Source organism: Rhipicephalus microplus, chromosome 4 (genome assembly GCF_043290135.1).
Source record: "Rhipicephalus microplus isolate Deutch F79 chromosome 4, USDA_Rmic, whole genome shotgun sequence".
NCBI classification, from domain to species: domain Eukaryota; kingdom Metazoa; phylum Arthropoda; class Arachnida; order Ixodida; family Ixodidae; genus Rhipicephalus; species Rhipicephalus microplus.
The window spans coordinates 2,020,687-2,043,432 of NC_134703.1; the positions used below are offsets into that span (position 1 = coordinate 2,020,687).

Sequence of the window (22,746 nt, forward strand, 5' to 3'; positions counted from 1 at the left end):
TTCGTGTGCGTAATTTTATTACTTGTCTTTTGCCCATGTATTAAATTCATATGAGAAACATTTCTAATAACCAGGATGTTCTGTATACTGGCACAATATATGACGCATAAGCAACCTGTGTACAAACGTAGTGATAGCAAATACAAATTGCAGCCTTTTTACGACATGCAAGCATTCTAATTTGTAATGACTGAAATGAAAAGGCTTCTGTGTAATCAATACATAAAGCCTGAATACCATACACAAACTAACTGGGTCGTCTTGACCACAGTACTAAATTTCCGGAAAAATCTGTGTACACACAAATCGTAATCTTCGTAATCATAACTTCGAGTCATCGTGTCATTAGCATGCGCACTCGAGTAAACTGAACTGAACACTTAACTAAGTAATCAATATTACTCCATCGTAATGCGCAAACAAAGCGAATATTGGCCATTTGACCATAATACCTACACGTCGAGAAAGTAATTTAACACGAATAGAAGAAGTACCATAAAATCGAGAACAAGTCCCCCAATCACTTCTGTCTTAGGCACTTGTTCGAATGTCCTAGAAGGCAAGCAGTGGTCACAACGCACACGTGTCACGTGGGTTCATCTTGGATCCTGCAGCACAGTGAAACGCTGCGGCAAACTCGGGCATCCGCTTGGCGACGCTGTTGCAGCCGGATGACATTGCGCAGGAGGAGATGCCAGCTTCGCAAAATGAGTTGTCGTCGGCAGCACGGTTAGCTTTGGCATCACAACAACGTAAAGCACAGTTCACCACAAAGAACAGTTGTTCTGCTGTATAGTTGAGCGTAGGCAGCACGCCATTTCTCTGCGACGCGGGAAGAGCACGGAAGGCTTCGTAGGATGCCGACGTCGCAGCCAGCACGTGCAAGAGCTCCGAGTCAATATTCAGGTTGGGAATGAATGCGTAGTCCTCACCGAGCTGAAAAAGAAGGCAACAAAAGAGTCAATTTTTACTTCACAAAAACAAGGGTTGTAACTTCATCAACTTAACATTGTGAAGGCTCCTTTAAAACTCGCTGTGAAGCAGCGGAGCCAATGGTACCATGTTTGTATTTTATACTAGCACCGTTTGTATCGTTTAAGAAGTCTTCGCGAAGGTACATCAAATCTTACATTCATATAGTTTAGTGGGCCAGGCATGAGTAGTACAGGTTGCCCAATTTCTGCGGCGTCATGCCGGCTGCACTAGCCATATACAGCTTAAACTTTTCTCGGACTTGAGGTCAGTAGAAGGGCATGCTCTATTGCCGTGACACATGTCCAAAAGGAGCCACAGAAGCTTTGTTACACTTCTCATAGATTAAGCTCGACTTCGGACAGCGGTGCCGTTTACAATCCCATGACAGGCTGTTAAAGTCAAACGTGGCTTCGTAGAAATAGTTACAACTTTGATTAATGTAAATCAATGAAGTCTATAAGTTTGCATAGGGTCTATCTTATAACAATAGTGGCTGTCAATCGATCGTGCGTGTCTGCAATCACGTACATACAATTTCCCTCGCATCTCGGTCTTTGAACCGCTGCGCCCGACGTCAAGCACTCATAGCTTTTTAGACTACATTTTTTGTAAGGGAATTATTCGAACTGCAGATGATCATAATTGATCAATGTTGTTAGATGCATTCCTTAGTTTGTCGTTGATCGGAAGCCAACCAATCTTATTTACCGCTTGAAAGATTGGGAAAAGAAAAGCTCTTGCGAGGTTGAATGAAATAGAAGCCTCGTGTGAACAAAGTGAAATCGCGAGCGCATGCTACGGAATTCGCGAGCTTTTGTTATCGTATGTTATCGGTGGAGACCGGTATTTTGTCGTAGTCCTTGATGCATGCACAACGTTAGCATAAACTTCAATAGCACCCCATAGAGGGGAGACATTGTGTTCGCCACTGTACTGACTCTCTTTGGATGTGCGTAGTAACCTAAATCTGACTACTGTGAAAAATACTGCCTCTCTCAATTTCTTCAGCCTGTAATACGCTGAATAGTAGTGTTATAGTCTCATCAGTGAGTAATAATAAATCAGACGTCCTTATGAACGCCTCGAATAAACTAAACACACACCTCATTCCTTTTTAACTTACGCCAAAACACTATATTTATTGGACACATTGGTTCACTGTGGTTCAGTCTCTAAGCTGAGAAGGCGCAAACTCGTTGAGGTGAAATATGATATTTTACCTCCGGAGGCTGAGTTGTGCGGCACCGACTTGCTTGCTTGTAGTAATACTGAGCTGTGGGAGTCCACCAGTTTTTACAGTCTGGTGTCATGGCATCTATTCCTCTCGCCTCCAGAGAGTAGTCGCCATGAAATAATGCATGGAAGATTATCTGCGATTACAAATATGGGCACGTGGTATCATGGCGTGGCAAGTTGAACAAACGCATTAGGATAAATCACAAAAAAACGAATGTTTGCTTCACGATTAACTTAATTATGAGGGCCGTGAAGCATTTACGTTTTATTATATGCCTGCTCACAACATGCCGGCTACCTAATAAGCCTTGTTAATGTTACATGGGATTCTGCCACTATATTCCCCAAAGGAACAAACAGTAAAAAAAACGCATGTTGAATTATCACGTACTATCTGCGCAGTAGCCTCCCCGATCATAAACGTTGTTTTTGGACATGAGAATAGGTGCACGTGGTAAAAAGAAATCTTTCTCAGCCTTAAACACACACACACACACACGCACGCACATACACGCGCGCACGCACACAGACACGCACGCACAGACATATTATGAAACTCACATTACAGATTTGTTCCTGTCTGGCCTAGTTTTGGCGCCACCCTTTACAGCTATATACGATGTGGCCACCACAACCAATAATCTCAGACTCGGCAATCTAACGACCTGGGTATTTGTTGGCGCATTTCAGGAACTAGCAATTTATGTTTGAGCCTTTGTCCATCCATCCCGCCGTCGTAGCCACGCTCCCTCTGGAGCAAATGACAGGGTCAGAATAGAACGCGATGTGCGCGTCTCTCTTCTTTATAAAAGGGCAGGATGGACAAGCGATGCTACGCTAACAAAACGCGAGCTCCGACGCGAAACGCAACCGACGCGACCAGCGTCTGTTGGCGCGCTCATAGTTGGCACCGTTACAAGCCATGGGCCTTCACTGCCTCTGATAGAGCACGTCTTTGTATTATGGTTGGGTGAATGTATGGAGAATTCACGGTCTACCAGATTTAATCTCCGGAGCAAGCTCCTTTATCAGCCACTTCGTTTACAAGCGCCCACTGCTTTGCATCTACAGATTCTTCCTTTTAGCAAGAAAAGGTGTAATATCACTGAAGCACGTACAGCTGGATAAATAGAGCGCTTCTGAATACCTGGCTCCACTTTCAGTCTAAAGCTACAGGAAAAATTACTCGCATCAAGTCCAGGACTATTCGGAGAGTTGACGGTCCTGTCATGTCTGTGAATTCGGCTCCCATCGAAACGCACACCGCCACAATCACTTTAGACGGACAAACTCAACTCTCTGCCCCACATTATATGTGGCGATATCTGCGCCTTTAAAACATCGTTCGACTTCGTCGTCGCAACGGTGCATCTCACCAGAAACCTTGCGGACTGACGTAATAAACTTTTTGCTGCACAACTTCCGTGTAGTGCACCTACAGAATGTACTGGCGACAGTCACTGAAGGGTTCAACGTTAATGTACTTCGACGTGGAAACCAGTGGCTTGTCGCATTTCTCGATGCCGAGCTTCGAGTTCACCTCCTGTCGAATGCCACGAATTTAACTATACACAACACGTGTTAAATATTGTGGGTAATGCATTACTGTCAAGCCAGCACATTCGTCCGTGTTCACAACATTTCGTATGGTTCCTAAATCTGCTAGTGTTACTTCGTATAACATTCTGATATGTTGATATCAGATTTATTGCTTTGGTCTTGTGCCAAAACTGACTTTTTTTACTTTTATTTTTTTGCTTCAGTTGTTGGATGTTAATATGTTTCTTTTTTGATTGTTTCGTAGCAGTGCACAGTGTATTATTGAATCCTGTGTAGAATTGAGTCTAGCGTTTCTATAGATTGTGGCAGCGCAATTTTGAAGTTGATATATAGTGTGCAAGTGTCCGTAATATTTATGTGTACTGGTTGAATAAACTTTCCTCAGACAAAAATTTCTGCGTTCAAGTATCCCAAGAAAAACTGTCCTCTTTAAAACTTTCATAGTTATTACTTCTTTGAATTTGAGCATTGCACTTCTTTCGTGAACGCGGCTGCTACATCAAGCGAGCGACCTTCGAGCGCTTGTAACTTTAACGCAAACTTTGCGCGGAAAGCACCAGACGTAAAGCAACACCCCGTCGCGAGATAACTGAGCATGCAGATGAACGGCAAGGCCCAGCTGGTAGATGTAGAAGTGGGTACATTGAAAGGAGCACGGTCAAGCCCTTCAGAGCCTGTCCTCAGTGCCATGCAGCCGGTGATACAGAAAACACATCGAACTGCCTCTGAGCTGTGCGAAGCGTAAGCGAGAAATGAAGGGCGTGCACAAATAGCTCACCATTAGTATGCTCAAGACCATGGGCTCTGTCCTCTTAGATGCGAAGCATTTAAAAGGAGAAAGGATGCGTCAGTATTGAGGAGGTAGACGCCTCAGTTTTCAGGAGTCTACCCCTCACTGTGCATGCGCGTCCCCTCATCTATCTCCTTTCCGCCGCTCCATCCTCTCTCACCTAGCCACGCCGACGCAGGCAGCATCTCCTAGCCTACGCTCGCTGCCACCTCTCTCTCCTCTAGGCATCGCTGCCCGCGGTGTTTACACCTCCATTTCGCATGCATGTCCCCTCCCCCTGTCGAGGTGTAACGCCGAGGGCTGTGCAGCGTGAGGCTGCAGGTTTGAATCTATTTCATAAAACTGGTTCATAAGCTTTTTTCTTGGTGGGTTACCTTTATCCCTTTTAGTGGTGGTTGCCACGTTTGTGTACGCCACCTGTTCTTGCTATATGTGGAAACTTGTGGCAAAAAGAGGGCAAGATACATTGCTCATTAAACCAACCGACCGTTCTGCATAGTCACAACGTCTTGAATTTAGTGTGCTGTCTATGACTGATCAATCACTTCAATGAAAGTACTACGATCTTCGACAAATTATTCAATGTGCCATGCTTTAAAAACAAAGTACAAAGTACTACATTTCTTTTCCTGAAATGAGTGAAACCAGAAACTGTTTGCGCACGAATTTACAGCCTATAATTTGATTCTGTTTATGTCAAAATGAAATACTTCATTCAGCGGAAAAAGTATTTATTTACCTAATACTTACAAATAATGACAAACTTACACAAAACCATCCAATGCTTAATATTCTTTCTTGAAATGCAATATGTACATATGCGACATGAATACGATGCCAAGCCCAAACTCAAGCAGAGTATCGATATTTATATGTATATATATATATTTATATATATATATATATACCGGGTGTTCAAAATTAAGATTTATGATTTTTTTAAAATTAGGCGCTCGAAGGCACGTGAGAACCACTTGTGCAAATAAGTTAAGCGGCCAGGGGGACAGAAAGTTAGATGATAATTATCGCTGTCAGCAGCCCAATTAACTAAAATTTAATAATTAACTTTTTACTGGCTGCGGTAAGTTGGCATGTTTATATTGAAAAAATGTAGGCAGTGGTGTTTGTACACAGTTTCAGTTGGAAGATTTTTTCTAGCACGCCTGTGTTCCGAGATATCCGGCTCCAAAGTTTAATTGTCTTTCGCACGATTACGCATGCAAGAGGGTGAGGGTCCGCGCAAAGCTCCTCCCTAAAGTGACGCATCTGTTGCGTGTGGTGTTTAGTGTGTGAAGAGGGTGGAAGCGTAGGCATAGGTGATAACAATTACCCTTGCCCTCTCGGCCGTCGAAATCAAAAATCGAAGAACGCTTGCAACCAGTGTCGTAACACGCAACTGCAGAGCCTCTAACGATAGTGGCAGATACCATGCCGAGATAATGGTGCGAGCGGAGAATCTGGATGCCAGTGCGCGTGCGTAATAATCACTAGAGAAGCATGCGTGGTCGTTGCCTGGGCTACGCGAATAGCGTGACTGCTGATGTCCGAGTACTGTAACTTTTATTGAAACAAGAGCAACAACTCCACCAATAATAACTGAAACAGTTTTATCCTTGCTAACGCATATTTCCTGCTGCTACATAAGCATATTTCGGTCATGCACAAATCTCATCGAAACTCTTCACCTCTCAAGACGTCAATGCCCCAAAAAGTGTTCAAAATGCCTGCCTTCGGCAGCAACGCAAAGCATGAACCGCTGTCGCGTCGACTCGATGACTCGGCGCAGTACTTCTGCAGGAATACTCGCACAGGCAGATGTTATCCTGTCCTTCATGTCATTAACATCGCTGGGCTCTGTTACGTAAACTCGATCTTTAACGTAGCCCCAAAGGAAAAAGTCGAGCGGAGAAAGGTCAGGTGATCTTGGTGGCCAAAACATCGCTCCTGCGCGCCCAATCCACTGTTGTGGAAAACGTCTGTCCAACCAGTTCTTCGCCCTGGTAGAAAAATGTGGTGGTGCTCCATCGTGCTGAAACCATACTTGGCGCAGGTCATTCAGGGAAAGACTGCAGACAAGATCATCAATGACAACACCTAATATTTCTTCTGTGTACATCTTTCCGTTCAAGTTGTCCTCAAAAAAGTGAGGTCCGATGATCCTGTCCCCGAGTATGCCGCACCACACATTCACACTCCAGCGAACTTGATGCTTGTGCTGCCTCAGCCAGTGTGGGTTTTCTTGTGCCCAATAATGGGCGTTGTGAAGATTAACACTTCCATTTCGGCAAAACCGAGCTTCATCAGTCCAAATTATTCTGTGCAAAAAGTCATTTTCTTGATCAGTTTTGATGAGGCCCCAATTGCAGAAGTCAACTCGCCTTTCAAAGTCCGCCTCATTTAGGTCCTGATGAAGGTAAACGTGATATGGATGGAACTTGTGCTTTCTTAAAACATTTGTGACTGTTCCGATGCTGCGACCGCACTGATCGGCAATCTGTCGGATGCTGAGCTCTGGCATCGAGGTTACGCACGCGACAACGTCGATTTCAAAGTCTTCATCGACGATTGCCTTCCTGGTCCGTCTCGGAAGGTGGACAGAGCCTGTTGTGCAGAAGCGTCGAAACAGGTTTGTGAAAGTGGGCCTTGTTGGAAGGGGACGGTGTGGGTGGCGAGACGCGTAAAGCTCCATTGCTAACGAAGCGTTGCCATTCATTTCAGCCATTGCAAGCACCACGTCTACTTTTACTTTGGTAGAATACCTCACGCCAGAAGCAGCCATATTAGCTCGAAAGGACTCCACGTGGATTTCCTTGGTAGACCTTCAATGCAGAGACGCTGTGCTCTAACCGGAGGCACCCTAGTGCAGGACGGTCCTGCTAACGCGTTCACAAGAAGATGTCTCAGTGTGATCTAAAGTCACGAAAAAACGTCGCGAAAAATGGTCTCCTGTTATCGCGTTCATCAGGATCATGCGTAAGGCTCATGGCGCACCGCGCTGTCACATTTTGATTTCGCCGGCCGAAGAGGGCAAGGGTAATTGCTATCACCTATGCCTACGCTTCCACCCTCTTCACACACTAAACACCACACGCAACAGATGCGTCACTTTAGGGAGGAGCCTTGCGCGGACCCTCACCCTCTTGCATGCGTAATCGTGCGAAAGACAATTAAACTTTGGAGCCGGATATCTCGGAACACAGGCGTGCTAGAAAAAATCTTCCAACTGAAACTGTGTACAAACACCACTGCCTACATTTTTTCAATATAAACATGCCAACTTACCGCAGCCAGTAAAAAGTTAATTATTAAATTTTAGTTAATTGGGCTGCTGACAGCGATAATTATCATCTAACTTTCTGTCCCCCTGGCCGCTTAACTTATTTGCACAAGTGGTTCTCACGTGCCTTCGAGCGCCTAATTTTAAAAAAATCATAAATCTTAATTTTGAACACCCGGTATATATATATATATATATATATATATATATATACTATCGCTAATAAATGCGCCGCATGACAGCCTATAGAAGGTTCTTACCATTCCAATGGCCGCATAGTTGTACGAAGGGGGCCCGTTGCTTATCAGGAACGGAGGCCTTGCTATGCCGGCGGGGATGACGAGCTTATTGAGACACGGAGAGTAGGCTGCTCCCATTACCGAAGCCTTGAACTGTACGTCCGGTTGACCAACTCGCTCGAGAGTACGCCTTTGCACGATGTTCGCAGACGAAATCCATGCTTCCCAAAACGTTCTCTTTGCTTTCGGGAATGAGCCGTATATTGCCTCCAAATCCGCTTCTACTCGAATGTTGTCGGGGAAACCAATTGCTAGCTGCATGGTGGCTAGCCTTCGCAGCGCCTGTAGTCGATTCGAGTCATCCCAGTGCCGAGAGGTGTTTCCACGTTCATTCAGATGTTTTGCGATTGTCTCAAGGACAACTCTGGCTATCACCTCCAGTTGTGCCCGCACTTCTGGCGTGAACTCTGCGTTCGAAAATATGGCATTGTACAGAAACGAGCGGACAGGGCTTAGGCATGAATGCAGAAAGATGTGAAAGGGGTTCAGATGAGCTTTTTTTTTTCGAGACACGAAGTGGCACAAGCAACTTGGCCGGATTTCTAAAAAAATCGTTCTCAATTTGTTTTTCCTAGACCAGGAACCAAACCATGGCTAAAGCATATCTAATGTGGTCACGCTTCTATGCCGTCTAAATAAGTGACTGAGAGACCACCATGCAAGAAAAGATAAACGAGAGAATTCATATTTGGCGCAGTGAGTGTGGCAAGTTTCGCTAAAATTCGCATCGTAGAAGAAGACTGATAGAGAGGCTAATCTTTGTTGCCCAGGGCATTGCCAAGAAAACATGAGAATAACAGCGTTGATTTGATTTCAGGCTTTCTTCACGTGTGATGAGAAAAGCTGTATGATAAGTAGCACAATGTCCGCTGTGCTTCTAAGAGAGAAATAGGACTTGAAGCATACGTTTGAAGAGAAGAAGTCCCTGAATTGCCGGCTCCATGACTTCAGAGACTTTTCGGATGCACTGGGTCGTGAAAGCACTTTCAGGCAGTATAGCCAGCAGTGGGTTCCTGCCGAAGCCGATCATTTGGCGAATGAGGCTCCAACAAATCAGCTGGCGTCCTTTCAGCCAAGATTCAGGCTGAGTTATCAGCTTGAGCTGTTCAAGGGCAGCCGAAGAGGAGTGCGCAGTGTCATTTGCTCCATAGGCAAATAGCGAAAGTTGTTGTAGTTGATCGTGCCATTCATCTGCGTGAGTAAAGAAACATGTGCACGTGGTATTTATATATCATGACGGCCTGGATGTAACTGCGTGTGACGACTCGGTTTATTCTCGGGAGCGAACAAGTGCCATGGATGTGAAGAAGCACACACTCGAAAAACTATGGTTATTATCAGCGAAAACAGATGATTGCTGATCAAATGTAAATGCGGTGCGTAATACCGTGTGTGCGTGTGTTTCGGGACTGTGTAGACACTGCCACACTTTTTAAATGTAGTGCTGCTGGCAGCTTGAAACACGGCCATTTTCTGCCTTAGCTGGGTCCTCTGTCTACGTGCCACTTCATTTGTGTGTGGTATGTACAACTGAAAAGACGTTATAAAAAGGCTCCGCGTAATCTCCTGGCATGAAAGTGAGCTTTATTTGTTTTTGTAGTTACACTTTCAAAATTGTGATGACTGTCTTTATCCATTATTTACCGGCACACAATTTATAAAGAATAAAGTCAGAACGGGCAAAGGTACTGTCTTTGATTATTTTACAACAATTTGTTTCAATAAAACAGCTTATATCACCAAGAATAAGCATGCCAGATTCATACACAGGAAGTGCTGCCTGTTAAAAAAACGCAAGAAAATGTTTCATTACAACTACTCATCATGCATTGCTTGAAACTTACCCGGTTGTCCGTACCAGTGAGCGTAAGTACCCAAGTTTTCAAGACGTATGAAGGAACTTTTGTACTTCTTTGGTATTCGCCGTTGTTCTACCAATTTCTTGAAAGCTGTAGGGAAAATACATTTGTTTTCAGATTTTTAACGTTAAAGCTGCGATTATGCTGTTTTCAGGTGCGTTCCAAATAATTTGCGTCAGTTATGCATGCAGTGTTCTTTTTTTTAAATTTAGGGAAGGTAATGCAAGTACTAAGAAGTTATTTAGAAAAAAACTAGGTGGCAATTGATTGAAATGCAAGTTACTAATCATGCCTTTCCTAACCGTGCAAAATATAATAGTATAGTGGTGGGGAGTCAAGAAGAAAAAGATTACTTGTATTTATTATACAATACTTTATCGATATACATATGCATATTCTGTTGCACAGAAATGTCGTCAGCAAATAACATGGCTTGTGGCCTCGTACATGAAGAGGATATAGGATACATAAAAAAAAATCTGGCACTAAGTCTCTGAATTTCTTTTATGAGAGCACCCGGGGAACGTGGGATTCCCATGGTGAGAACAAAAAAGCGTTCCTTCAACTGACAACAAAAACGAAATGGCACGCATTCAGTAATTTCTAAACAGCCACATTTCTATGCCTTCTTTTTTGCCCCGATGTAAATATTTTTGCTAATATTACGATTCACCATCCGCGCTAGAGGCTTGCGGTTTTCAAAATGCGAAATAAAAGTTGGAAATTCTCGCCTTGAGATTCGAAGTTTGCTATGTCCGGAATGAGCATAACAATCTCTGGTCTTAGAGGCTTGGCTTCGTAGACAAGCAATACACCAGCATAGTAGTCCTTTTTCTCCTGCTCACTGAGCGTCCACCTCTCTTCGAACCAATCTTGGTCCGCCCTGCTGACGACAATCTACGCCATGGCACAAAGAATTTCAAGAGTGCATTGCAACAAAATTTGACGTGACACAAACACGATTAAAGCATGACAGTTCTCATTAGCAGCTGAATATTTTCTATAGTTGCTCGTACTTGAACACATTCTTGCTCCCTCAACACATTTTGATGCAGCGTATTTGGCTTCCAATAGTTCTATTTTGATAACGTGGTGCGTATATTGCTGTACAAACACAGCTTCATAAGCATTGAAGCAAGTCATATACTTAACAGTTGGATTTGCTTGTGTTACTGAATATTGCTTCCAATTTGCAAAGAAATTCCTCTAATAAACATCTATAATTAGACTTTTCAAATTGATACTGGCATCAGTTAACCAATCAAGAAGTATTTCTTTTCGGGGAAAGAAGTAATAAAAGAGGGAACCAATGGAGTAACGTATAAAATTGTTATAACCTAGAAGAAGGGCGGACTTTGCTTCTAAAATTTATGCAGATAAAAACTGCACTTATGGTGAATCTTTAAATATACCCCCATTTAATACATGGCTAATATTCATTGGACTACATTCTAGCACACACTGGAGGAATTTCCGGTCATAACTTCAAAAATGTACAGCATTATAATGATAAATCTTCATTGGCATGTTTACGCAAGTACTAAGTGAGCGGGGTGTCTTACCCGCATAATCTTCTTGCCGTTGACAACATTTAGACCATCGATGTGGAAGGCCACAAAAGTGTGAAGCGCGTACTGCAGTGAAAGGCGAAGCATGGGCAACACCGGGTTGTCCATCGTGTCCTTAGCCACCTGCCCCAGCTGGCCAGTCAGATTAAGCCCAAGGGACTCGAGGAAGTGCCTGACTTTGGGAAGCTCCATGGCGAGTCCATCTTTGGAGAATCGCACACAAGCTCGGAAAAGGGTGACCGCCTTTTGCGTCGCCATGTGGCCGGTCCTCGGAAGCGACGATGATTCCAGGAGTGCCTTGAGTGTGTTGAGGGCTTCATCTTCGATCTGTTGGTCATGAAGATATTCAGTCAAACAGCTGATGTCGATTATGGAAATACTTGATGCCACGTCCAGGACACCCACTTAATCTGTATTATTCATAAGAAGGCCTCGTTTGACTGCTAGAGAATAGGAACGGAAGACCGGCACTTTAATTCATTCTTAATCTTATTCACGCCGACAATTGAACAATAGGCGTATTGAGAACAAATATTTGTTATAAAAGCACTTTGACATGGGAGAGTCGGTACATAATTGGATAGTCTTCAGTGCGATTTAGACGAAGACGTCTGCGTTCTGTGCGTCTCCTATGGCCTTCGTCTAAATCACGCTGAAGCCTATCCGAGTATTTGTTATGTTGTTTCCTGTATCTTTTCATGGAGTTGAGTGCATGCATACCAATTTGGTTATTGAAGTTCTTAATCAAAAGCTTACCCGATTGTAAATTCCGTGGGACCGCGCTTGTCCACCGCACACGTGTAGCTGGAAGTCTTCACATGGATCCACTTCATTAGGAATAATGTGCGCATTCAACGCACTGGCTATTACACATTCCTGAGAGCTGCATTCAGTGGTAGCGACAATATCTTGACGCATTTTTTTCTCGCGCGTTTCATTATAGTCGTTTTGGTACGAATAAATTAGCTTGCTGGTTTTGATCACTTGTAATTGATGTGGTTGACCCTCCGTAAAATTCACGCTTGTTTCACTGGAGTGGTGCGTGCCGTCAAAGCGCATTGTCGTCATTAGAGCAGATTTTTCTTCGTAATTAGCGTCTCCGAGACTACTGGCTGCTTTTCCCTTCCAAGATGGCTTCTTCCACGGCAACAATGCGGCGGTGAGTGTTGACAACCGTCCTGATTTGTGTCCTTGGTCAGAACCAACGTGAACTGAATCTATTCTACGTAGTGTGCGCTTCTCATTAAAGGAATGTTTTATGGCTTTACCACGAATGGTTTCAGGAGTAAACGTTGGCCACCCCAACTCGTCTGGCGTGAGTGTGCTAGTCTTAGCAACAAGTTGTACATTCACGGGACGTCTCGTGAAATCTTTCAGTTCAAAGAAGGCTACTCCAGATGATGTATTTCTTGACACGATCTTGCTTACGCTAGGACGTTTGACCCGCTTTCGCATTATTCGGATCATAGGTGGTCTTCTTGTTGTGGAACCGCTGTATAAAGGCAGTATTTGGTCGTCGCTACCTATTTGGATTCTCCTAACCGAGAACATGGTCGTCTCGTTGATGTCTGCTGAATTGTTGAGTGCTAATTTTATCGTTGTTTCATTTGTTGTCCTTGGAGTCACCGGAACAGGTCTTCCAGTCTCGTCGTGATTACCAATTGCCATGATTGCAGGCTCACCCTCCGGCAGGCGCAAAAATGACAACGTTGGTTCTTCATCAATGTCGTTGGCGGTCATCTCTACCTGAAAAAATAAAAAAACTGATATAGTAAAGAACGGGGTGAAGCATCCCTATTGGTATTTTTTGTATTTATTCGGGTAATTGCACCTTTTATCGGCTCGGCAGCACGCGACACAGCCTCGAAGGTCAAAGAGCTGTCTGAGCCTGGTAATAGAAACAGTTTACCAATGTCTACATTTTGGAACATCTTCAATGATGGTATAATTGGAATTAGAAAATAAAAGTAAAGTGAACGAACTATCGGAGTGCTTGAGAGGAACTGCATGGAACTCGATCAGGCGGAACATTGTTGTAATGTTTGAAATTTAAGAATATACAAGTACTGTCAAAAGAGAGAGAGAAAACACTCACATAACAGTCGAGCACGTTAGCAACGCTGAAACGGTAAGCACGGTACTTCTCTTTTCTGCGTGACCCAGTCTATAATATTTGGTCTCGCATAACGTTTATTACTCGGCACGTAAAGCGGGAAATTGTAAACCTCCGCAGTGAGAGGCTGCTAGCATATGAATCACACGATACACTTAACACAGCGTTAATATTATGTAAATGAGCATAGTTAATGCGAGTAATATATATATATATATATATATATATATATATATATATATATATATATATTGCAACGAGCAAGGTTGCGTAAAAACACAGGTTATTATTCCAGAAACGTTAGCCGCAACAAGCTGGTACAGGCAGGAACCCGGCAAGCACGAGCCACACACGGACGTCAACGTCTTCTTTCACGCTGGCACAGAGCTGGCGCCACTATGCTTCGCTACAATTACTCCCCGCGCAGAAAGGAGCCAACCTGGCGACCTAGGGAAAGGACACGACAAGGGGGTCATAGCACGGTTTGAGGCATGATACGTGTACTGTTTTACGCCCACGGCAGCGTTGGTCCGAGGGTGGATCAATGGGCTCAACTTCATAGTTGACCGGAGATGTTTGCCGCACCACACGGTAGGGGCCATGGTATTTCGACGAAAGCTTTGGGGAAAGACCGGGAGGGGTAGACGGGACCCAGAGCCAAACCAGCATTCCTGGGTTATAGTGTACAGTAGACGCAGAGAAATCGTGGTCAGTTTTCTGGCGCCATTGGTCTTGTGCGGTAAATGAGCGAGCGAGTTGACGACACTCTTCGGCATAAGCAGCTGCTTCGGAAACAGGCGTCGCTTCGGAAACATCAGGCCTGTAAGGGAGAATGGTGTCCATGGAGCATGATGGCTCACGTCCGTACAGGAGGAAGAAAGGAGAAAAGCCAGTGGTTGTTTGTGGCGCAGAGTTGTACGCGTACGTGACAAAAGGGAGCACTTGGTCCCAATTAGTGTGGTCGTCAGAGGCGTACATGGCAAGCATATCTCCAAGGGTACAGTTAAAGCGTTCTGTCATGCCATTGGTTTGGGGATGGTATGCCGAGGATTTCCTATGGATAGTGCGACATGCCTTGAGTAGCTCGTCGACGGCGTTCGAGAGAAACACGCGTCCACGGTCACTGAGTAATTCACGAGGTCACCGTGTCGCAAAATGAGATGGTGAAGAAGAAAGGACGCAACGTCTTTCGCAGTGGTAGCAGGCAGCGCAGATGTTTCAGCGTAGCGTGTTAAATGATCTACAGCGACGATAATCCACCGGTTGCCTCGAAGAGAGTTGGGTAGAGGACCATAAATATCAATTCCGACGCGGTCGAATGGTCTCGCTGGGCAGGTTAAGGGTTGCAAAGGGCCAGCAGTGCTGTGAGAAGACGTCTTGCGTCGTTGACACGTGGTGCATTACCGAACGTACTGGCGAACGTGCCGATACATGCCGCGCCAGTAGTATCTTAGACGAAGGCGAGAGTAAGTCTTAAATACTCCAGCGTGGCCACACTGGGGGTCATCGTGAAAGGCAGCGCAGATGTCCGAACGCAAATGACGAGGGATGACAAGGAGCCACCTACGGCCATCCGTCACGTAATTGCGGCGATACAACAAGCCTTCACGGACAGCAAAGCGTCTTGCTTGACGAGAGAGCAAGCGTGAAGTCGTTTCTGACGAACTGTGAGAGAGGACGTCGAGCAAAGAATTGATCCAGGGATCCTTGCGCTGTTCGGATGACATGTCAGTGATGCTCAACGATGACGAATCGCAAATGGCAGTTGATAAGCAGGCAAGGTCAGGAGGCAGTGGAGAACGGGATAGTGCATCGGCGTCTGAATGTCTGCGTCCTGAGCGATAAACAACACGGATATTGTATTCCTGAAGGCGTAAAGCCCAACGAGCGAGGCGGCCAGTGGGATCTTTCATGGACGCTCACCAGCATAAGGCATGGTGATCTGTGACAACATCAAACTGGCGTCCGTAAAGGTAGGTGCGAAATTTTCCTATAGCCCAAATGATAGCCAAGCACTCCTTTTCCGTGACGGAATAGTTGGACTCTGCCTTCGTTAGTGTACGGCTGGCATAGGCGACAACGTACTCGTCGCAGCCATCCTTGCGTTGAGTGAGAATGGCACCGAGGCCAACACCGCTTGCATCCGTGTGAATTTCAGTGGGTGCATCGGGATCGAAGTGGCGGAGAACTGGCGGAGAGATGAGTAGCCGGCGTAGCGCCGTGAATGCCTCATCGCAGTGAGAATTCCAGCCAGACAGGTCCGTGCTACGGGAGAGAAGCTGAGTCAGAGGGGCAATTATAGAGGCAAAATTGCGAATGAAACGCCGAAAATAGGAACACAAGCCTATGAAACTACGAAGCTCCTTTAGGGTAGTAGGCTTGGGGTACTCGGCAACGGCACGCAGTTTGGCAGGATCTGGCAATATTCCTTCTTTTGAAACGACGTGGCCGAGAATTGTGAGTTTGCGGGCGCCAAAACGACATTTCTTGAAGTTAAGTTGCAACCCGGCTGCCGTAAGGCACTGGAGAACTTGTTCCAGACGGGAAAGATGAGTTTCGAAATTCGCCGAGAATACAACTATGTCGTCTAAATAGCAAAGACAGATGTGCCATTTAAGTCCCCTGAGGACACTGTCCATCATTCTTTCAAAAGTCGCAGGCGCATTGCAAAGACCGAAGGGCATTACATTAAATTCATATAAGCCGTCAGGGGTCACAAACGCCGTTTTTGGACGGTCTGGTTCAGCCATTGGTACTTGCCAATATCCAGAGCGCAGATCCAGTGAAGAGAAAAACTCCGCACCATGAAGGCAACCCAAGGCGTCATCAATGCGTGGCGGGGGTAAACATCCTTGCGTGTGATGTTGTTTAGTCGACGATAATCCACGCAAAACCTGATGGAGCCATCCTTTTTTCGCACGAGGACCACTGGCGAAGCCCAAGGACTGTGTGAGTGCTGAATAACACCACGTTGCAGCATCTCGTCGACGTGTTGAGTGATGACGTCACGCTCGGCCTGCGAGACGTGGTAGGGGCGCTGACGAAGTGGAGTACGATGACCGGTGTCGATATGGTGAGCGACAACTGACGTGCGTCCCAAAGGAGGTTGTCCGTGGTCGAAGGAGGCGCGGAAACAGTCAAGTAGTTGAATGAGCTGATTGCGCTGGTCTTTCGTAAGGCCGGTGTCTACGCTGCGCAACAGAACGTCTTCGTCAGGTAGTGAGGGCGCGGTGCCAGCTGTGACAGCATCCACGGACATCGGTGTCGTATCAGAACGGGCATCGAAAGGAAAGATGTCATCATAAGTGTCAAGATTCCCAATGCATTCGCCATGCAATAAGGTAGCGGGACAAGGGAACGGATTGCACACGTACACGGCACTGGAGCCATCGGCAAGTGTTATGACGGCAAACGGGACGACAAGGTTCCGGCGACGAGCGCATTCTTGTGACGGCATAAATAGGGCAGTTGAATCGGAAACGGAGTTGCACAAAAGAGATAGCGCGGTGACCGAAAAAGCAGAAATGACGACGTCAGCGGCGACGATCACCTTTTTGGGTGAGCGAGGGTGATCTATGAATGTCGTGCTGAATGGAAACAAAACGAGTTGAGCACGAGCGCAGTCGACAACCGCATGATTAGCGGAAAGAAAGTTCCATCCCAGGATGATTTCATGAGACGCATGCGGAAGGACGACAAATTCAACGATGTAAAGCACTCCTTGAATCACAACACGAGCAGTGCATGTGGCAGAAGGTTGGACGTGTTGCGAACTCGCCGTGCGTAAAGAAATTTCAACCAGTAGAGTTGTCACTTTGTTCAGTTTGCGGCATAACACTTCACCGATTATACAAATAGCGGCACCTGTGTCGACAAGAGCAGTTGTGGCGAAACCATCCACAAACACGGCAATCTCGTTAGGGGGCGATAGATGAGGCCTTGGAAATTTCGTCGGTGGCGCAGCTCTTGCCTCAGGAACTGCGACTGTTAGTTTTCCTCCTGGGCGTGGTTGGAACGGCGAAGCATGGGGGAAGGAGACCGAAGACGGGGTGAAGGAGATCGACGTCGGCTGAAGTCTGGTCGACGTGAGCGGGGGTCATGTGAATCAAATGTCACATGCGATTCTGATGGCCGAGGTATGTTGCCGGAATGCTGCACATCATTAAAATAGAATCCACGGCGACGACAGTAGCACTCGACATGTCCTGGAATACCACAGTTGTAGCAGACGGGCCGGTTATCTGGAGTACGCCAAGAGTTTACAGGTTCTCGAGGTGGTGGAATGGGCCGATTTACCGGATAAACTGAAACTGGTGACCTGTAGTAGTTGGTGGCTGGACTGTATGAAGGGAGCGGTGGTTGGGCAGGAGGTCAGCGGACGGCTTCTGCATGAGTCAGCGGTGCAGCCACTGATATTGGGGATGTGGGCGAAGGGAGAGCCTCGGCAACTTGCGTCTGAATAGCACGGCGAAGTGTGTGGTCCAGTGTTGTGGGGGTCTCGTTGATGGTGGCGACAAGAGAGAGCTGTCGAGCAACTTCCTCCCGGATGTACTGTTGAATTTGAGGCATTAACACGCTGTAGTCGGAGCCACTGCTTTTGCACTCCAAGGCCGAAATATCAGCTGTCTGCGTATTAGGGCGACGTGTAGAAACTCGTTGCTTGCGCAGCTCATCGAAACTTTGACATAACTGAATCACGGCCGTGACGGTCTGTGGGTCTTTGGCCACAAGCATATGAAAAGCGTCGTCATCAATGCCTTTCATTATGTTCTTTATTCTGTCAGCCTCCGTCATCCTGGCATCAACTCGCCTACAGAGGCTGATCACATCCTCAATGTAGCTCGTGAAGCTCTCACCATTTCGCTGAAATCGTCCCCGCAGTCCCAGTTCAGCGCGAAGCTTACGCATGGCTGGACGACCGAAAAACGAGGTGACGGCCTCTTTGAAAACCGACCAGGTGGGGATGTCGGCTTGGTGGTTGGTGAACCATAGGTTGGCCAACTCCGTCAAGTAGAAGATGACGTGAATCAGCTTCGCAGGGTCATCCCACTTGTTAATCGCGCTGGCATGCTCGTACTCTGCCAGCCAGTCCTCGACATCTTGATCTTCAGTGCCATTGTATACTGGTGGGTCACGCAGACGAAGTACACCAGAACACATGACAGGTGGCAGTGTGGAAGAACCTTGTGGGGGATCGACGCGCTCGGTCATCGCGGACTGAGATGGTAGCTTACGGCTGCGGAGCTCCAGGACGTTACCCAGCACCTCCACCAAATGCAAAGAGCAAGGTTGCGTAAAAACACAGGTTATTATTCCAGAAACGTTAGCCGCAACAAGCTGGTACAGGCAGGAACCCGGCAAGCACGAGCCACACACGTACGTCAACGTCTTCTTTCACGCTGGCACAGAGCTGGCGCCACTATGCTTCGCTACAATATATATATATATATATATATATATATATATATATATATATATATATATATATATATATATATATATATATATATATATATATATCTATATATCAAGGTTCGGGAAGACACGCATGAGGACTACTGTTAGAGTTTATCAGCGCTAGTTTTATTGAAATATTTCAGGTAAAGTATCCTGCTTACATATGGCACATGGAAAACGGAAAAAGGACTGTATAGGATGTCTGACGTGGTACTCGTGCCATTGAAGTGGGTTATCATGCCCTGTCTGAACATATCAGTTAGTGCAAGAAGAAAAAGCTGAATGCAGCAGTTATATCCAAAATTTGGGTTATACCGCAAAAATAAAAACAAATGCTGCATTATGCAGAAGGATGAAAACTTCATCGCTCCGATAGAGAGCGCCTCCCGAAAACAACTTTTCACGCTTAGTGTATCAAGCAATTCTATTTTGTACACAAAGCTTTAGCGTGAACTAGAACTTCAGTCACTGTGCCCTTTTGACTATAGCAACGGGCTACATTCCCTAACATTTGCAAACTTACGTCGTATCCGTACAGGGCTCTCAGCGTCATAAATACTACGGTGATCATGAAGGCGGCCAGCAATGCCAGCGCAGCAACGGCTGTACTGCCACAAGGTTCACACCACGGCGCCACTTCGACATCGTCACCGACGTCGACAGCAACAACGTGTGGCTCTTCAAAGTCGTGCGGCGTCCCGTGCGAGTCGTAAGAGCTGGTGGTCTCAGATGAGTTTGTCTCGCTCGTTCCGTCGGTGTGTCCATCACGTGACTTCACTCCACTCGTATTGGTCGAACTGTCGGTCGTTGCACGGGATCCGCGCGAACTGGCCTCCGAAGACGCCGCTGGAGTAGTCGCTCCGGAGCTGTTGGTCGAGAATAAAAAAAAAAACTTTTACGTTCAGAAACGCATTTGACTGCCACATAAATTTTCAACAGGCCGTAGATCTAGAAGCAACGGTGATCGCGATCTTTTCTCTTTCACACAAAGAAAACTATACTCGTGGACAAGTTTTCTTGTCAATGCAGTGAAGGCTACAGAGCCAAATCGCACGTATCTTGCCGCTAACGAATGTGGTCCTACAATGGTGTCCTTTGTTTCTACGAGAGGTATAAGAAATACTGCCTTCATTTTTCGCATGCAGCTTTTCGTCTCATAATGCAGCTCACGCCAGCAAGATATATGTAATCGCTTTATTTGTTGTAACTTCGCGTCTTTAAACGCGTTAGAAAGCCGCGCCTTGTACGTGTAATTATAACGCAAAGAGGTCTCTGCATCGATATGAAATGCTGATCACGCACAGCCATTGCATTCCACAGCGGTACGGAACAAACGCCATGCCAGACTACTTCGCGTAGTAGTAAATGCGCAGAATCGGCGCCCCCGTAGTTTTCACTTCATTGCCAAGAAAAGTAATCCGTGAGTAGAGAAGCGGTGTGGACCACATGGCAAGAGGGCATAAAGTGATCAAGTGATGATTCTGTTTTGTCATGTGGTTCGGGCCCTTTTTTGTTTTTCGTGGACATGTAAACTGACCCAGAAAGCTCTCTAGCGGTTTCCATGCGGCCTATGACGACTGCATTTTGGCAGACAAAAATTATGCTTCGTCAGCTACAACATGGTTCAACTATTTAACAAAAACTATCGTACCAGGAGCTCTTTAAGTAATTTTCCAATTCACAACTCTACGCGATCAGTAGTAATCTCGTGGCTCTGAACAATCGCACAAGTATGTGTAGTGCAAAAAAGAACCTAAGATGAGATTTTCCCAGAAAACTATTCTAGTAGGGCTGCATTACACGTATTTGGTTCACACTCGCAGGACTTCATACATAAAGCGATTTATCAATATAACGCAGTGCTGCCGCAGTACGTAAATAGCTGGTAGAATTCTTTAACATAAACACCTACCTATATACATCATATTTTTGTCTGGTGTAGCAAACACACTTAATAAAAAAAGAAATAACAAAGGCTCTTGCATTATTAAAATTAATCTTATTACCTAATCGCTTCAGAACTTCACGACAAATTTCTGCACCGGAGATGTACAGCAATGAAGCAATTCAATTATTGATTGCAGCCACTGTGCTGCTTATTAATAACTTCAAGCACGTTGGCGCTGTTTGTTATTTTACGAAATACAAACTTTCACGAGCATTTGTGTGAGCTGTCGCATTGCTCATATTTCTCAAATGACAAAGCTAATTATACCTTGGTATTTCGGGAAAGTCAGGAAAATATGAAAGCATGGTAGCGGACGTGTCACGTACCATTTAGTGCGCTCACGAGTAACGATGATATACAGCGATTTGAAAGTACACTTACCGAACACCTGAACTTTGCCCGGTGGGGTACTTTTCTTCAGACTGTTCTTTGAGTTCCGCATCCATCACGCTGCTTATGCGATAATGTGCTTGTTCTAGCTTTCGCACAGGGATGTATTAGTGAAAGCGAAATGGCGACCTTTGACAGCTGTGCTATGCACCCACTATGCTGCCTTGAAAAGAAATGGATAGCTTTCAGAAGAATGCAATTTTACGGACTAATATAAAACAGGATGCGCATCACAGCGTAATTGTATATTTGATAAACAGCAAAATTTTTACACATCATAAGAACGATCAAACAAGATTTTAAAGAGCACATAAATGAAGAATAGCAAGTGAGACACACTTCTAAGTACCAAAGTGGCATTAAGTTTCAAGCGAGGAAGAAATACGTGCAAATAAGTGTGCGGAAGCATTCTGCTCACAATGTTGAAACATTGATCTACCAGTACAGTTTTGCAGACATTGAAGCACTTTTATTTGGAATTACTAGCACGCACCATGTAGACCTTGCAGACGATGACAAAGAAGAAGATTGTATCACCGAGTTCAGACGTGTGCTTCTACTAAAGAAAAGTTGCGTATTGTACGCCCATATCTAACAACAAGCGGCAGTTCAAAGAAGCCAGCGTTCGAACGTGCAAGCAGCTGGGTCATCGCAAACGCCGACGACTGTGTACCGAGGAACAAGCAAGGGAGCAACGATCATCCTGGCGCCCACAACCCAGGAGCGCACAAGCAGGCAGGAAACCCTCGCCGTGTCGTCCAGGTCAAGAAACACTTACGTGAGTGATTTTCAGTTTCCTTCTTCAAGTTGGCCACCCCTAGCAAAGGCAAACGCAATACTTCCTGTGAGAGATGATGTATTACAACATGAATCCTCACTTCAAAGTTGTACGTTATTGAATAGCTACTCAGAAATACTCAAGTTCAAGGCAAGCTGCGTGGTATCCTTGATCACCCTTCTTTTAAAGCCCCACAAATGAAACACACACAAAGGAAGAAGAAGCATCCCACCCACATACTGCCTCAGTGGAAAATTCTGGTTTTAATGCCGCCGACTATTTTGCTGTCAGAACGCCTTCGAACATCGGTGTTCGATCACAGATATATCCAAACTTCTTATCCCGCATTCATCGTACAGTTATTCTATTTTGTATGTATCTTGTTCCATGTTTCTGAATAAAAAGCATATTTGAGCGTAAGCGCTTGCTTTTGTCAGCCCGTGAACATAATCTTGTTTCTAGCACTGTTTCCGATAGAATGATATCAACTAGCCCA

General features: G+C 45.5%; 1 protein-coding gene across 1 annotated transcript; it reads right to left on the bottom strand.

The window, feature by feature from the left end:
• Positions 1 to 151: 151 nt before the first annotated feature.
• LOC142814077 (membrane metallo-endopeptidase-like 1) lies at positions 152 to 21,528 on the bottom strand. The gene is made up of 10 exons (XM_075892015.1): positions 21,464 to 21,528; positions 19,658 to 20,000; positions 12,321 to 13,310; positions 11,559 to 11,891; positions 10,728 to 10,893; positions 9,982 to 10,086; positions 9,044 to 9,328; positions 8,099 to 8,544; positions 2,196 to 2,345; positions 152 to 936 (listed from the first exon to the last, which is right to left on the bottom strand). Exons 1-10 carry the CDS (start codon positions 21,526 to 21,528, stop codon positions 571 to 573), a joined length of 3,249 nt encoding a protein of 1,082 aa, XP_075748130.1. The 3' UTR covers positions 152 to 570.
• Between the last annotated feature and the right edge of the window lie 1,218 nt (positions 21,529 to 22,746).